The sequence below is a fragment of the Condylura cristata genome, unplaced genomic scaffold (assembly GCF_000260355.1).
Source record: "Condylura cristata isolate star-nosed mole 26May11 unplaced genomic scaffold, ConCri1.0 scaffold00001, whole genome shotgun sequence".
In the NCBI taxonomy this organism is placed as follows: domain Eukaryota; kingdom Metazoa; phylum Chordata; class Mammalia; order Eulipotyphla; family Talpidae; genus Condylura; species Condylura cristata.
In genome coordinates this window covers 85,316,874-85,335,050 of record NW_004567102.1, presented here as the reverse complement: position 1 = coordinate 85,335,050, position 18,177 = coordinate 85,316,874, and the positions used below count along the sequence as shown (strand labels likewise).

General features: G+C 51.9%; 1 protein-coding gene across 4 annotated transcripts in view; it reads right to left on the bottom strand.

The window, feature by feature from the left end:
* ARID1B (AT rich interactive domain 1B (SWI1-like)) overlaps nt 1-18,177 on the bottom strand; it is a 301,215-nt gene that overhangs the window by 101,503 nt on the left and 181,535 nt on the right. For all 4 annotated transcript variants that reach the window (XM_012722087.1, XM_012722073.1, XM_012722079.1 and 1 more), the window contains one exon: nt 1,940-2,183. In XM_012722087.1, the coding sequence (XP_012577541.1) occupies nt 1,940-2,183 (244 nt within the window). The remainder of the gene's footprint in view (nt 1-1,939; nt 2,184-18,177) is intronic.

The window sequence follows — 18,177 nt, the reverse complement described above, 5'->3', positions numbered from 1 at the left end:
GTTAGCAGAGAGGACCAGCGCCCGGGCTCCCTCAGTCCCTGTGAAGGACAGGTCTTGTGTGTGCCGGGGCACACAGGCCGCAGGCGTGCAGCCGCGACCAGTCAGTGGCCCGTGAGGACAGGGCGCAGGACGCAGAGGCGAGCCGCGGTCACGGCCCCCTGCCGACCCCGGGGGAGCGGGGCTCCCCGCAGAGTGAGGACCCTGGCGTGGGCATCGCATATCCAAAGGGAGCTCGTTTGGGTTCTGTGTTCTGGTTGCACCAACATCTAAACAGTGGAATAAAAATGTCAAAATTCTCATGTGGTTTATGTGATAAACATGCATGAGATCCATCAGGTTTGTTAAATGAAAAAACTTCAGTATCTTTCCACCTCGGAGCGTTTTCATTTAGGTGATGAAGGAAAGTTCTTCCGACCAACGTCAGAAAGGAGTGCATGCTCCCGCAGCGGACAGGGGCATCCTGAGGCGTAGGGAGGCGGCGCCTCAGGGGTGCCCAAAGCTGCCTACGTCTCGTGGGCAGACGGGGTGCCCCAAGGCAGGTCAACCCAGGCTCCGGACAACCACTATGCAGACAAGTATTTTTTAGGAAGTCACACCAACCTGCTTTTGCTGAGGGGCTTTACTTAAATTCCAGTTCTAGCCGAAATACAGGTGAACCTCCAAACATAACTCATCGTCAAGAAGCAAAGTGCCAGGGCTACACAGGGCTGGCGCGGAGCCCCTGGGCTGGGCAGCCCCTCCTGGCGCCTGCCCGCTGCCTGGCAACGGCCTGCACAGCTGCCCTTCCACGCCCAGAGTGCCTGGCTTGGGGGCACGTTCAGTATACGCCACGCTGACATGGGCCCCTCCCATTTTAGTACTGAAAACTAATCATTATGCTCCATAAATATCTGTAATAACGTTCTCTAAAAACCTCCAAAAACAAACAAAAAGTGAATTATTTAAAAAGGAATTCCCCGAACATTCGAGGCAGGAAAGGACGCAGGCGCTGAGTCATCAAGAGACGTGAGGGTACACACAAGACTGCAAGGAGCAGGAGGGAGGTTCCGCGTGGTCGCAGTTCCTAATTAGCATGTTGCCTATACTCATGGATATGTATGAACATTTACATACCTGAAAAGTCCCATAATAACCTAAATAGAAAAGAAATAATGTGGGGGAAAGAATAACAGTGCCACCTGTTCTTTCATGATAATAAACTACCAGAAGAATGATCATTGATCCAGAGCGATTCTGATAGTGCTGCGGAAGGTACTTTCTGGCCGGCTGTGTCAGGTTAGCAGAGGTTACACGAGAGAACCACAATAGGCTCGCGCACGAGAAACTGCCTGCCAGGTGGGTTTGGACAGATGAAGTTTGATCGGAGAAGGCTGGGTGAGAATGAGCCCGGCCACACCCAACAGCCCCGCCCACAAAATAAAGGGAGCCTGACTGCCAGAATCCAGGGGATGCGGGGGCGACTGGACATCAGACTGGAAGATACGCGTCGTGTCGGGAACCAGGCCACGCTGGGGGTGTGCTAGCCACGAAGACCAGGACAAGCAGAACTCCAAAAATACTTCAGAAAATAACTGCCATGGCGTAAACGAAGTAGAACCAAGGAAACTGAGGCCATACCAGGTAAGGTCAGCTCCCGGTGCCGTTTGCCAGGAGAGCTCTTTCCTAACAGACGAATTCCAAAACATAAGCTGAATGATCTTCTGTCAGAGGTTAAGGTAAATGTGCAAGTGAAAGCGACAGGTGATTTTACCAAGTGGGTGTGACTCATCGGCTGAGTGTCTGTAGGCTCCAGTGGGGGGGCATTTCAAGCTTTGGGGATGATTCACCAAGTGGGCCCACCAGGAGATTAAAATAAACAAAGTCATGGAACACAGGTGGCTGCTGCTGCACACCTCTCTTCGTTAAAAGGTAAAGTAATAATTGGTAAGAAAGTGAGTACCTGGAATACTCGCGGGGGAGATCGGGCCCGACCGGGACTGGTTGCTCCCTACAGGAGAGCCCACGGGAGATGGCGACGGGCCCCCGGGGACGCTGGAGAGGTGGGGGGAGGCGTGTGGCGAGAACGGCGACTGAGCGGGGTTGCTCTGATCCCCCTGGCTGCTCGTGGACCCGGATGCACTGACGGCTGAGCTCAGAGTGGCTTCCGTCCCCGTGGGCAGGTCATCGATGGAGCCAGACAGGTCCTGAGGAGGGAAGGGAGAAAGAAAGAGCATGTATTTACGGAACACACATCTCTAGGCAGCGCCTGGCGAAAGGCTGCCTGGTAATCACCCCAAGCCCCGTCCTGAGCTGGGAGGTTCTCAGGAAAACACCCCAAAGTTGGAGCACAGCCACTTGTTAATACGACTTTACTGTGGTCCCTCATCGTACAAACCCGACATCCTATGCATCCCTAAAAAGTGAGTCAAGATGTACCCCTTGATAATCCACCCAACAGCTTTCCTTTGACCTGTCAAGCACCAAGTTCAACAAACCTACTCAACAGCGCAGGAAACGGCTCTGGGGGGCTTCCCAGGAGAACAGGAGCCGGGGTCTGGAGTGGCCAATCCTATAAGCGGAAAACTACAGCCTTCGGACACTTCTTTTCAGAAGTAGACTCGGGGGCCCTGTCGGGGTGCAGACTAGGATATTCTAGAGTAATAGCCGCCGGAATTTTAACCAAACCTTGTTTGCGAAGTTCTTACATCTTAAGTAATCACAAAAGTGCACGATAAAATAATAGAGGTGTGTGTATTTTAATACAATATTGTGAAAATAAACCCATTTGACATTATTGTGGCAAAAGCGAGTACTGATGCTATCTATACCTTTTTTATTTCAAGCCAATGTTTTAATCAATTTTAACCCCATCCAATATGATTGTAACACCTCTAGACAGTGTGTCCTGTCCCCTTCAGCAGACAGAGAGAGAAACCGAAGGTCATAGTCAGTATTGTCCAAGGGTGTACTACTGAGGACGGCGCATCGCTAGAGGAGGCTGGGGGATGAGAGGAGAGAAAAGGAGGCGGGTGCCTCTGTTACCCTCATCAGAATGAAGAGGACAAGACCCTCCCTGTTGCTGTGGCCTCAGAGCCCAGAACTGGGGCTGCCATCGGCTCAGGAAGGGGGCGTGGGGCCGCCTGATGGCTGACAGTCCAGTGGCAGGCAAGGGCTGGGTGCTGTGACTGCTGAGGCCGAGTCACAGCCCAGGGGGGACCTGTCGTGGCCACCTCTAGGCCTCACTGTTGCAGAATGTGATCAGAAACACCCAGTACGCTCAAGCTGTACAGCTCAGACCTACCCGATCTCTTCCACACTGTCCAATTTGGGAATGTTTCATTTTACTCTACTGCTTGGCTTGTGCAATTGAGGCTTCGAAAGCTGATAGAGGAAGATGTGCAGAAAGAAACTAGGCCAGCAGTGACAAAGGGGTGAAGCAGAGCTAGAGAAGGCTCTTCAGGGTACCCCAACTACCCAAAGCAAACTTAGAATTAGAAGCCTGTCTTCTGGGGAGTTTATCGGCTAATCAGCTGTCAGATAATTCACCCTCTTTGGAACAGTAAAATTACCAGTGATTAAAACATACATTCTGAAGAGCAGCTGATGAAGACCAGGATGGCTATGGAAAAATAAAAGTTCCTGGGGCTGAGAATAATTTCTTAGTAAAATGGTCACAGGCCCATATGTAGGATTAACAAGCACAGCAGCGCCAGGGTAGCTGAACCCCAGCACCCCTGGAAAAGGCATCCTCAAAGACCCAAGCCAAATGAATATTTCAAGGTGGACAGAAAAAAACTAAACAAGCCTTCCGAACTCACTCACACGAGACGCTGCTTTGCCGCCAGTCTGCTTATCTTCGTGACTGGGGTCAGTGAGCTTTGACTCAGACGTCTGGGACGAACGCAGGTCTCAGGGAGCCGAGGACGGACAGGCCGGGCGCCAAGTGAGGCTCCCGCTCCCCTCGGGGCAGGGTGCTCGTGCTGCACCCTGCACCCCTGGGCACGGACGCGCACACGGCGTGCTGGGCGAGGTGCCAGGTCTGGGGCCTCCCTGCCACTGCCCAGGCTGCTTCCCAGGGCGCAGGCTCAGAGTGGGATGGAGGCGTTGGGGGCCGGGATCTCCCCACCCTGGGTGAGCACCTCTAGCCACAGAGGCGCAGCTGGGGGCCCCTCACAGGACTGTAGGGCCACAGCTGGCTGGCGCTCTGCCCACAGGCAAATGCTTTTATTTATCTTTCTAAAGATTTATTTATTCATGCATACAGAACTGGGATACAGACCAGAGGTGCAGGGGCGGTGAGAGGCTTCACCAGAGATAAGCGTGGGGAGCAGGACAGACAGATCGACAAAGTGCACCACTGAGGGGCGCAGTGGGCGGGCCAGGAGAGGTCTGCCGCGCCCTGTGGGTCACCTCCGGGGCGGGGATCGAACTTGGCACTGAAGCAACTGCCGCTTGCTTGCGGTGCTGCGTCCCGACCTGTTGCGCTACCAGGGAGGGCCAGGCAAATACTTTTAAATGGCTGGCAGGAGGGCGGAGAGTGGAGGGGGCGTCAAAAGGGTCGTATTTGGTGATCCATGAAAGTATATGAAATTCGAGTTCCAGTGTCCATGGACTTTCCTGGAAGAAGCCTCTCCTCAGGACTGACGGGCTGCTTCAGTGACTGAGGGCAGCTGAGACACAGAGCCGGGCTCCAGCCTGAGCAGGTCAGCCACCTCCGAGCCCACAGGAAGCTACCACTCTCTCGCCTGGCAGAATGACAGGGATGCGCCCCGCCTCGGGAGGGTGGCGGGGTCCCGCAGCCAGTGACACTTTCCGACACCCGGCATGTGGGCAGCACGAGGGGTGCGTGGCGGGCCCACCAGGTCACTCACGGCAGAGAGGAAACGGCACCTGCATGCTTCTTTAGAGGACAGAATTTCTTGGTAGGTGACGAGACATAAAACCACTATCCCCATCACATTACGTATGAAATTAAACACAGAAAAGACAATATAGAATCAATTTCTTAAAGAATCATTCACGGAAGTTAAATCATTTCACGATAATCTTTCTACATCAAAAAAACCCAAAGGGTTACGTTGAAATGTTTTAAATTCTCTTCTCAACCTATAAACTCCTTCCCCGTCCTCCCTTAAAATTCCACGATACGGCTGGGAACAGGACACGCTGGGTACCGTGAGGGCGTCATTCAAGCTGCCAAGGCATGAGAAACATTCCTGTTATTCAGCCAGCCGATCAAGGAAATACCAAGAGAAAAATATAAAAACAGCAGCTTTCTCAGTGCTCACATGTCATCAGAATTTCTGCGCCGACGAGACTCTGCTTTATCACAGCAGAGCGATAAAGAAGATGTAATTTCTCTATTACTCTTATACGCGCACGTAACTTTTATATGTGAATTAAAGAGAAATATCCCCAGGTGCTTAGGATATCTGTAGATGCTTGGGGTGTCTGTAGGTACAGCTATTCTAAACCGTGTTCATAAAAGAAGCTCAACAGTGGCTGAAGCATCCACCCTAGTTAACAAAGAACCTCTGTAACTAACACCCCTCTGGAGGACAATTCAGCCAGCAGGGCACCGCGCTCTTCTTCCCTGTCAGTGCCTTGAGACCCGCGGCGTCTGGATCGCACAGAGAGGCCGCGCCGCGTCTCATCCGGCCGAGGCACCTTCAAGCTACACTGCTTCCATTCATCTTGCGGGAGCGCTGGCAGGTGAGGTAATTGCAGAGAGGACTCTTTAAGGGGCTGGAGGGCCCCACAGCATTCCTCACCTCCTCCCCACTTGGTGGATGGAGGGGTGCCCCCCCCACACACACACACAGGCTATGGCACAGCGAGCCCGGATTCTGCCTTGACATCTGGTTTGGCAAGATCTGGCTCTCGGGCTGGGCTTCCAGTGTCTGCCGTCCCTCCGAACACTGAACACCTCCCAGCACACCCAAAATGATGGAACTCCTACTTGCAACGGCTAATGTATTTTTAGGAGATTACGCCCTTAAAAAGGCTTGTTTACGGAATTTAAATGGAAGTTCTCCGCAAAGACCTTTCCTCTGTAACCATCATCCCCTCCTCGAATGACAAGTACAAGAGATTTCACTGCACTTAGAGTGAACTGCCACGGGGGAGCAATAACAACCCTATCAGCCTCTGACAAGAGAAACACTTATGAATTAACATAGAACACAAATCCCTTCTCACCGCAGTGAGATGGGCCGGAGTGGGGGAGGGCGGCGACAGAATCTATGGAACACGCCCGAGAAGCACAAGGGGAATGTTTAGGCACGCGCGTGTGTATCTTCATGAAGAGACACACCAGTTAGTGCAAATATTCGCTCGTGTCGGCGTATTTTCTCAGACCCTCCCTGCACCTCTGATGGCGCTCTGTGGCTACCACGACAGCTTCCGTCAGGATGGATGCAGTCACTGCGGGTGACGTCTCGCTGTCGTCCAGGACTGGGAATAAGTTAGCAAATTTTATTCCCTTGCTTAATTAAATAAGTGGGATTTTTAGAAAAGCAAATCAGTTTCAAAATACTTGACGCTTTGGTTCTCAGCACAATTAGCCGGTGGTGCGAGACCAGTCGGGCCCGGCACACCTTGGGCATCTCGTGCTCAGAAGCCCCGAAAGAGGGTGAGGATAAACAGTGAATTAGAAACGGAGACGATATTTCAATCAATGAGAGCAGTTCAGGTCTCTTGTTTAAGGATTTTAATAGGCTGCAGTTAATGATTTCTCGCTGCGATTCCCCCTGGGTTTGAAGACAGGTTAAAATGCCAGTTCAACGGTCTTAAAAAAAAACTCTCTTAGTCATCTTAAAAAGCGGAAATGGTGCCTCCGTTTCCTTTCCGAGTGTTAGGTGTGAAATTCCGTGTATAGTTTCTCTTTTTCTCTCTCCTGCATGACGTGCCACAGAGAAGGGGTCTTAACTGGGTCTCGCTGAAGATGAGCGCTGCAGCGAACTACAGCTGCAAGCATCACCCGCAGGGAGCCGGCACCCGCCACCACCTCCGAATGTCCGCCAGACACACTACTGAAAATTACGGCTCTGCTTGCATGCTCAGCCCGGCACTCACTCACGCGGGGGCCACGTCTCCAGTCTCATTAGATGCTCACTGGTGCTTTGGCAACACAGTAAAACCACTTCCTACCTTCCAACTTGATTAGGGGAGTATCATTCTGCACACATGCAACAAATACACCTGCGCATCACCGTGAGGTGGAGCCGACAAATATGCACAGTGACTGTTCGCACAATGTTTGCAGGTTTCTATTCAGCACAAGCCTGTGTTAAGTGTGTTGCAAGACACGCGGCGAAGTCCTGCCACTTTCATTTGTCTACAAAGCCCACGAGTGCGAGGCTATCTTTCTTCCTAAAGAATAAAAATGCAAACCCACACAGAGAATCCATGACGAAGGTCCTTCCAAGCACTACTGGTTAGGCCTGAGAAACACCTTCTTGTTCTCTTCTTAAACATGTTCAACTAACTAACAAACTGTTGGCTCATCATATAGGTGACGGCAACACAACACACAGCCTTATGCTGTGTGAAGGGAACTGGGAAAAAAGTTTGATGTTAATTTAAAAACAGTCACAGGCTCCAAAGTGACAAACCCTTAACCAAAGCCAGGGATAATGCCAGGAAAATTAAAGATTTTAAAAGATTTATTTATGCACACAGAACTGGGGTACAGGCCAGAGGTGCAGAGGTGGTGAGAGGCTTCACCAGAGACAGAGTGGGGAGCAGAACAGGCGGACGGATGAAGTCCACTGCTGAGGGGTGCAGGAGTGGGTCGGGAGAGCTCTGCCGGGCCATGTGGGTCAGCTCCCTGGCTGGGGATTGAACTTGCCCTACAGCGAGCTTCACAGTGCTGCGATTTAACCCATTGTGCCACCAGGGAGGGCCCAGGAAAATTAATGTTAATAGTGCTTGCCAGAGACCACTTCTGGGAGGAAATGACTGTCACCTGACTCACCTTCATTCTTTCTCAAGCAAAGACTCTATAGGGTAACTTATTTTGAGGGGACATTTTTAGCATAATCAACTAATCTGGCACTTTACAAAAGCAGGAGTGTGCATTAACATTGTGTCCTAAGCAAAAAATTGCTACAATGGCTTTATTTCCTGTGGAAATAAATCAATACCTAAGTAAAAGCTCAGCCTCCCAGGTTAAAACCCCTGTAAGGAGTGTCGGCCAACCTAAATTGAGAGGAGGGGTACAGTGAGAGCAGGAAATATGCATCGTGCAAGGGCAGGCTCTTCCAAGCACACGCTCTGGAGAGCCCAGGTTATCTGCATTTTTGAAATCTGCACAGGGAGTCTCTGTCTTCCACTCTCAGCCTCCTGCAGTCACTGCGCACTCAGCCTTTGAATGCCCCGGGTGGACTGCAGCTCACAGTGAGCGTCACCCTGGGGTGACGGTCCTCATTTCCAAGGGTCAGGGTGCCAGCTGAGACTTCTGAGCACCAGGGGTCCCGCATGTTTTGCTGCAGCAGGACCCCGCCATGCTCCTCCCAGGGCGCCAGGGTTAGACTGGCTTCTTGGTCCAAAATGGCCAAGACCCTTTCTGACTTCAAATCAAGGCTCAAGTCAGTGCAGAAAATACCAGAAGACATTCATGTGCAGACCAGCACCAGCCCTTTCCAGCCACCCGGGGACAAGCTCCTTAGCACAGATGGGGGACAGCGCGCAAGGCTGAAGCTGTTTCATAAAGTGGGAATATTAAATAATTTGGGGAGACACAGTGTGCAGTCACCCCTAGGCAGACACGGCCTCCCTGGAGCAGTTGAGGGGGGCGAATAAAAAGGTAGGAAGAGGGTGGTTTTTATATACAGATGACATTTTATATTTGAGTTGACTTGTGATACGTAATCTCAAACACTTAACTGTCCTTCTATCATGGAGTCTCGATGAAGACAAACAGCTAAACAGCTAACTATATAAATTCTTTTTTTTTTTAGAGAGGGTTTATTTATTTATGCATACAGAGCTGGGGTACAGGCCAGAGGTAGAGGGGTGGTGAGAGGATTCGCCAGAGACAGAACAGGCAGATCAACAAAGTCCACTGCCGAGGGGAGCAGCAGTGAGACAGGAGAGATCTGCTGCACCATGTGGGTCACCTCCGGACCCGGGGATCGATCTGGCCCTGAAGTGGCAGCGACTGGCTTGCAGCGCTGCGCCCTAACCCCTGAGCTCCCAGAGAGGGTCCTAAACAGATAAATTCTAATAAAAGGCAGAATTTGTGACAAGGGGAAAAAGCACGGAGAAGCACAGTAGGTCTCTGGCCAGAGCCATTTGCTGGGGGGTATTGTCCAACCGGAGTCCCGCCGGGATGAGGCTGTGCCTTTTGGGCACACGACGGGCGAGTGGCAGACAGAACAAAGCTCGGGACCAGGGCGCAGCTCGCAGGGAGCAATGGGGAGCTGGGCGGCCCGAGAGAAGAGGCTGAAGAAGGGCGTCGGGCAGTGACCAAGGCGTGAGGCTCCGACTCTGAAGAACCAGGGAGGACCGAGGCCCAGAGTTGTGATCGGAGATGGTCACTAAAAGCAGCGGGCTGCCGGGTAAGGGTCAAACATTCTAAAGAAACAAAGTCATGTATTCTAAAGTTTGTGATTCAAATTATAGTCAGCACGTACATTTATAGGTCAGAAGTCAGTATTTGTGAGCATAATTTAAATAAACAACAGTGACAAACTGACCCCACAGCTGAGGCACAGCAGCTGCGAGCCCCCAGACACCATTCACCTGGAGTCCGTGGCCCGAGCTCCTTAGCTGCCCCGCAGCAGCCAAAGGCGGGCGAGGACGCACAGCTGACCCGCGAAACAGCACGGCCGTGCCGAAAGCTAATCATGAGCAATGTTCTTCTCTCCCAGATTATATTCAACTATTCTATTCCCGAACCACGGGTGAAAGAAAGGGGGGAGAAGACACCTATACAGGCCTGCAGGGAAGGGGAGGGGCTGACGGGTCGGCGCTTTCCAAGTATTAATGCCAGGCGGGGGGGCGGCGGCTCTCTGTCAGAATGGCCGCGTGCCGGAGAGCAACTTGACAAAAGACGAGATCTGCAAGTATCGAAGATTTAGGGCTCGCCCACAGACACTGGGCTTAATCTCTGAAGGCCTATCCTGTATCTTCATAATAGAACAGCAATCAACACCACCTTTTGCATCTCTCATGGTAAAAAATAAAACAACAACAACAACACTATTATCTTATAAAAACAATACTTAGCGCGTAGAGCTTTGGGGGAAAAAAAACTTAAAATACGAATGGGCTCAAACCCTCAGGAGACTTTTATTTCTTCCGTATACTTTACTCTCAGGTAGCAAGACCTATAGAAGAGCAGATAAATTAGCAACTTAAGAAGGAAAACACATAACTCACAAATGGCACCGACTGTGCGTGGACAGAGGGCGGCTGTGGAGCTTTGTTCCGACCACGTTCCCCAAGGCCACGGCGCGTCAGCACGCACACACCTGTTACATCTTTCACTGGGTTTTTAAAAACCTTTTTATTTCGCAGTGACTTAATACGGGCTCTGATTTGCAGGAAAGTGGCGAAGATGCACTGACGCCCTGCCTGCGTCGCCCAGCTCCCCGTTAACGTTTACAGGCCGCGGCGATCCCTGCAGCAGGCTAGTGAGGGCGGCGTGCCACGGAAACCACAGACCTGCTCACACCACCCGCTTCCCAGTCGTGTTCTGATTCTGTGCTGGGATCCAGCCCAGGATCTCCTGGGCCATTATTCTCCTTCGTCTCATCTGCTCTGACAACTTCTCCAATCTTCCCAGGTGTTCCGTACACTGTAGACTGTCCTTCAATCTGCGCGTGTGTGGAGTTTCCTCAGACTCGACGGGCATTCCAGATTCGGAGAAAGGCTGCCGCAGAGGTGACGCTTTCGTCACGCGCCCCCCAGCCCCCCCACCCCCGGGACCGCCCTGTCCACACCACAGGAAGGGACTTAGTGCCACCTTCCGGAGGAGGAGCGTCAGCCGTTAGAGTCGCAGTTACCGAGCATACGAGGGGACAGAGCTGAAGCCGCGCAAGTGTCTCGTGCTGCTCCGTGCGGGCCTCTGCTCTTGGCACTCGTCAGGGACTCTGGCCTGCAGACCACGCTGCTCTTCCAGGGGTGACTCCGGCCCCCTCAGTCCTGCACGCCCAGCCTGTAATTCTCCCGTAGGGAGAGCTGTCTGTCTCCATACATCTCTACACGGTCCAAATACCCATAAACGTGTCTGCATTTGTATATGCCTATAAACGGGGCGAGAGTATGCACCTTAACTTTCTTTAGACGGTGACCCGGTGATGTTCTTACCAACCTTCACTGGACAGCGCGATTTCTAACAAATCCCATGATTATAAAATACTAGAGAGAAACGCGAGCTTTGTATTTTTGCAGGCACAGCAAGTGGGAATGTAAATTAGTGTGACGACTCTGGGCAATAATTTGCGAGGCTCTCGAAGGATGAAGACGCATAATTCATCTTCTGGCCATACTGCCCGTCCCCGCCCAGGGCTCGGCTGCGCACACAGGAGGCAGCTCCAAGTGCGGACGATGCTCCAGAATCGTGTCAGCTCGGACCTGGATTCAACCTAGTTTCCTACATCACACGTGAGTAAACTGCGACCTACCGAGAAAGCGGGACACTGTGCAGCCGTGACACTGAGTGAGCCAGAGCCAGAAACATGAATATGAAGCTCACAAATAATGCTGCCAGATCACAAAGGCCACGCAGCAATATGTAACTAGGATCAGAGAGAAGGCAACAGAGAACAGCGACCCCAGCCATCGCAGGGGAAAGTTACGATGCTGGAGCGGCAGCAGTAAGCTGCGGAGAATCAGGAGCGCAGGTGACCCCCCCCCCCCCGTGGGCTGGAGCGGGGCGAGGGGAGGGCAGGGGAGGAGTGGGGAGAGGCTGCCTGAGGATCAGCAGCAGCAGCCTGGTCGAACCCACAGGAGCCGCCCACCGGCACCTCCCTGGGAGCCCCGGGGCTCCCACGTCTCCACCCACAGAAGGAGCCACTTCCTCTGTGACCCCACGTCAGGTGACTTTCCACGGAGCGCCTAGTGGTGAGTGTCAGGGCGCGATTAGCAGCCGCTGCAGGGCAAACCCTGGAGTCAGGTGACTTGAATTCAAACCCCAGCTTTGCCGCTGACCAACTGACCGCAGGTGACATGCACAACCTTTCTGTGCTCCGATGAAGTGGGGAACATTAGTGTCTGCTGAGCATGAGCTGTGAGAATGACATGACAAGCCTTAGGGCAAAGGGTGACACCAGGGAGGATCTGGATGGGTCTGGTTCCACAGCACAGAGCTGCAGGGGTGAGCCGGGAGGATCTGGCCCAGGCCGGCAGGTTGGGAGCGGGCTGTCACAACCCGTGGCGCAGTGAGTGAAGGGGGAAACCGTGTTCTCACTCCTTGTTTTCCTGATCCCAGTGGCACCGGAACCAAAGTGGGCAAGAGGGCACAATGGGGCCCAAAACAGGAGGCAGCTGTCGGCACCTGCAGTGCCTGCCCACGGGCCAGCAGGAGCCTTGGTGCCAAGGCTGGTGCCAGTGCTGGTGAGCTGCGGGCAGACAGTCCCACCTCTCATTCGGTCGTGAACCGGGGTTTAATGCGAGCCTGTCAGCGGGCCTTGTGATGAATAAAGCGCATGACCTGGAATCGGAAGACATCCCTATCACTGTGAAGTACCAGACGCTATTCGCTACCTCTGCTGAGTATTAGACACAGACTCAAATCACTATTTAGAGAATAAGTGAGACAGAACGACAGTGAAATAAATACAAAGACAATTTCAACCCCAATTTTGTCCTTAAACACAAGCCCCCCTTTCTTGCTGCCAGAAAGCAGAGCTAAGTAACTAGACTTACAAGCAAGTTATTTGATTTTCTTAAGACTTAAAGCTTTGAAGGTAGCTTAAAATGATCTCATTAAAAACCGAGGAAGCCAGGGCCCACAAACGAAGACGTTTCCTTCGCCTTCTAATGCTTTGCATAGGGCAGAGGTCGAGGTAACTGAGTTCATGAGCCTGTCCCAGGGCCTGTCTCATCTTACCTGCGGTAAATCACTGATGCTGAAATAAAGCTGAACTTAAACAGTCATCAGTTTGTGAATTCCCAGACAGTGCTGTGAAGCCTCCTCTGGAATCTGCTTCTGACTCCCCTAACCTGCTGAAAACTGCCTTCCAAAACCACTCCTCAGATGTCTGTTTTCTTTTACTTTGCACAAGGTGACATCGCCAGGGTTCCTCCCTTCTGGGGAGCTGAGGCCGCGCTGACAAGCAATCTGAGCTTACGGAGAATTAGTTAGCTGCCCCCAACCTGGTGCCACCTCCCCACCTTGCAGGAGGCCGGAGGCAGGCAGGTGACTGAGCCCACGGCTTCCACATCTGTGCCTGTGGGCAGAGGCGCACAGCACGGCCTGGCCCGCTAAGTGGGCCGCGGGCCCCTGCGGTGAGGTGCGTGGTGAGCGTGGGGCGGGGGAGGGTATGGGTTCTGGAGGAAGCGTGGCTCAAGTCCAGGCACCCTCGCTTCTTGGGCAAATTAGTTAACCTGATGAGTCGTAGGTTTGTCATCCAAAGAAAAGGGGGCGGGGAGGCAAATATTATTTACGCTATGGTAAGAATTAAATAGAACTAATAGTAAGACGATCAAGCACACCAGCAAGTACCCAGTAAACATAAACAAACCAATACACAACACACAGAAACAGCCTCTGGACAGTTTGTATTTATAAGGTAAAATGCACTTTGAGCACAGGATAAAGAACTTGCACAGGACTTCTAGAAAAACAGCTCACTGACAGGGCAGAAAGAGTAAGCAGCAAAGGTGTGTATGCATCCTTCCTCCCTTTGCCAAATATTTACCAAATAATTGCATGAGTGGCAACGGTCATGCTAACAACATCATACCGTGTAGACAGCCTTCAGCGGCAGTTCTGTAAGGCAGCTTCCCTGATCACACGCCTGTGCACCAAACGCGGGCTGGCCCCGGCTCCCACACCGAGGCTCTGGCAGGCAGCACTTGCAAGCGGTGCGAATTAATGCGCCGGAGTCTCAGTTTCTTGACCTATAAAATGGGCCCAGGTCTCAAAGAGGCTCGGGAACTACAGATAACAATCTAGTTAGTAAATAGTCGATTGTTTTGACTTTTATTATGATGCATCGCCTTAGATATATTTAAAACAGGAAGTAGCAAGAAAACAAGATGCTAAAATTATTGGGCGAAAAATGAGAAACCACAGATGTCAATTCAAGGGTGGGTTCCTTAAAAACAGACATACATAAACATAAGTTTTGTTGATAAGAATGAGTGGAAATCGCCTAACGGCAAAAACCAAAAATGAACTTACGTAAAATACCTCAATAAAACGTACATTTATGTATACACACAAACTGTGTGTGTCTCTCTGTGTGTTTTTTAATGCTGAGCACTGAATAAAATGTTAAGCATTGTTATTTTGGGTGAAAGGGTCTGAGAGGATTTTCTCCTTTGCATTGTGCCAGACAAGTTACCATCTGACCAAATGCTGAAGCCTTTTATAACAGAAAGAACACAAACGGGCCTGGGAGACGCTAACGGTCTTTACACACTTAGCCACAGCACAACTTAATTTACGTCCACGCTAAAGCAAACAGCACATGAACTGAGTGTAAAACAATGCCCGGCTGGGAGACAGCTGAATGGCGGCGGCATGAAATCATGTGAGTATTTGCAGAATAGGCGTCAAAGCGGCGTGCAAAAGCACGTGGGGATGAAGTGACAAGGCAAAGCTGGCCAACTGAAACTTCCGCTCACATGCAGACTTTCCACACGTCGGCCAGGACCCCTGGCCCGCTTCCTTGTGGCATCACCAGTGGGGTCCGTGCGCGCCTGAGCAAGCAGCTCAGCCCCTGGGGAGAGCACGCGGCAGGGGCAGCCTGGGGACTTCGGGCTCCCACAAACACACAGAGCCAGAGAGTGCCCGAGACATCCGTGCCCCGCGCCCACGGGCGCTTTGTCTGGCCACGGCTGGGAACGCTCAAGCCACTGCCCGTCATCAGGAACTACTTACTGAGTCGCCACTGCCTCGGGCTCCAGAGTGCCCCACACAGAGCCCCCCTGCCAAGGGGCATGTTTTCAGGGTGACAGGTTGGACACTACCAATTTTCTTTTCATTCCAACGAAAATTATAGTTTTAAACACAATTCTCACTGTGAATTGAACCTGCTAAATTTCTTGTTTCGTTTGGAAATTATGTACGAAAGCAGAGAGGCTAGAATAAGCAGGGTCTGAAGGTCTCAGCACGGGGCTGAAGCAATCACCAGAGGTTGAGTTGCACCGTGGGGTGACGTGCTCTGGGGCCGAGGTCCCCTGGAAGCGCCTCCCCGCCAGGTCTCCAGGCCGAGGTGCGCCTCCCCGCTGCCTGGGCTTGCACAGAACAGGCCAGTTTCTTCCTGCCTCTGTGTCTCGTCCTTTTCTGGATTCTCAACACTGCTAAGTAGACAAGATCTTTAATACAGAAAAAATGGGTTGTGACCCTGACCATAGCCGCAGTGCATTTTTTAAAGTCACCTATATAAAGACGGGTGGAAACGCCTTGCGAATTAAATAGAAGAGCGAAGGGAAAATGCAAAGCTGTAGCAGGCACAGCGATCTGTTACGGCCTGAATGAGCGCCAGCTTGCGGGCCCCGGGGCTCGGTAGGAGGGTTTCTCCACACAGTGCCAAACTCCAACAATATTGTTATGGTTAGAAAGGAATTTCTCACAAGAGCTAACAAAGGCAGAAGGTCATAAATAAACCCAGCAGGATTGCCTTGTCAGTTCTCATTATTAGCGCTGCAGGCACTGGCTTTTCCATGGGCTTCTTACAGGTTCATTTAAGTGTAAGAGTTCCTCCTTGAAAACTCACATGCTCATAAATAAAATGGTTCTTAATCTAGCAAGGAAAAACGCTTGCAGAGTCAGTAAGAAAATCAGCACGCGAGTGCGTGGCGCGTGGAGGAGGGGCCGGTGAGCAGAGCGGGTGGCCAGCAGGGCCAGGCTCCTCGGGCCACGTCGAAGGGTCCAATCTGGGCCGGAAGCGCAGCTGAGCTCCCAAGCTGATGCCCACACGTGTTTTAAGCTGGGGAAAGCACGGCTGTGTGGTCATTACTGTGATGACGAAGTGAAATTTAGGGTTAACTTTATTTTACCGAAGATTTTTAACTAGGAACTAAAAAAGCAGGCATAGGCTTACTAATGACAGGAAGGGATGTCCGTTTTTAGCAATTAAAAATGGGACCAGATCACTGTGACTTCAACATAAGGCAAATCTGCCTCTTGGAAGGCTTATTAATGAGCCTCAATGGAACAGAAGATTTACTTTGGTAAATAGTTAAAAAAAATAAGATGCCTATCTCAATTCTTTTTCAATTTTATGCCCTTGTCGTCTAAGAAAAACAAAGACTATAAAACTTCCAACTTTGCACTACAGATACTAATTCAAGGATAGAAACAATATGGTAAACACCATTTCATTCACTACTAACTTAGATAAAAATAAACTTTTTTTTCACCATAAGAAAAACGTATGTCAGTGTCATCTACTTAAAAAAAAAAACACAGGACCCTCCCTGGTGGCGCAGCGGGTTAAAGCACAGCACTGAGAAGCTAAAGCCACTTCAGCAGGAGTTCAACTCCGCCCGCCCCAGGTGACCCATGAGGCGCGGCAGACCTCTCCTGACCCGCCCCTGCGCCCCTCAGCAGTGCTGCTCGACCATCCGCCTGTTCTGCTCCCCGCTCTGTCTCTGGTGAAGCCTCTCACCCCCTCTCACCTCTGGCCTGTACCCCAGTTCTGTATGCACAGATAAATAAATCTTTAAAAAAACAAAACAAAACAGCTTTTCTAAAGTCACAAATGTAATTCATTAATCTGAGAAACGTGTCAGAAAACAGAAAATACACAGAGCTACTTAAAGCCTAATATTTTGCTCTATTTTCTTCCTAGTCTTTTTTCCTTAAGAGTAGCCAAAGGGCATCTCTCTTTAAGTACAAGATGACAGCAGAAGGTGCCGCCTGACCTATTTCTCCTCTATTCTCCGGGAAACTAACATGTTTCCCAAATGACTTTCACTTTTATAATCTGTATCTTTCTTTTAATGCAAGGAAGATAACAGAAAAAATTACGGATAAAGGAGCCACGGAAAGTTCGCTACATCCTGCCCTTTGTGGGGACAGTCACACTGCCCACACAACGATGCCGTCGTCCCGGCCAGGGGGCGGGTGCCGGCTTGCAGTCACGAGCTGGCGAGCTGGGCCGGCGGCTGCCCAGGCGCTACCGGGCTTGCTGCCCCTCCCTGCCTCCCGCTCTCCACGGCTAGTGCCAGGCTGATGTGGAACTCTTCAAACTTCTCCGTCCTCACTTTAGACACCGGCACTTGGCCTCTGCCCTCTGCACTCCAACAGGGTTGCCCTTGAGTCGCGCCGCACTGCTGTGCAAAGAAGGTGAATACGTGCTGGGAAGAGGGGAGAGGAGATGTTCCAGTGGCGAGGAACTGGCACAGGCCTTACTTTACTTTGGCGCAGGGCAGTGGGAATGCTGGGCACCTCCGAGCCAGCAGAGGCTGCACAGGACACCGAGGGGCTGAGCTGGGGAGGGCGGCGGCACCGCGCGGCGTCTTCTGGCTGGTGGACTTGTTACCAGGCGGCCCTGGCTGACAGCGTGGGGGCCACAGAGTCCTCAGGAGCTGCCCCCGAATAGTCTGCGTGCGGCGGCCACGCACAGCAAAGCGAGTCTGACACATTTGGGCGACGAGCAGCAGGAAAGGTAAAATGAGTGACCACTGCACTTCAACATGTGGACGCCACACCGAGCTACCCCCAGGGGCCCTCACCAGTGCTTAGAGCTGGGAGCAGAATCGCACGAGAAGATAAATGTTCAGCGTGGGGAGAGCCAAGCTGGAATCCCTTCGAAGACGAGCGGACACTTTCAGAATGTTCAGAACTGAAGCCAGTTACTCCCATCCGTGTCTTGAAATGAGAGGCGGAGGCCACAGAAGAGACGTTTCTGTGCGACGCACCCATTCTCCCAAGGTGGGCCAAAGAACCCACACCCGGCTCACCCTGCACCGGTCACCCTCAGCTCACCCTGCACCGTCACCCTCAGCTCACCGTGGACCGTCACCCTCAGCTCACCCTGCACCGTCACCCTCGGCTCACGGTGCACCGTCACCCTC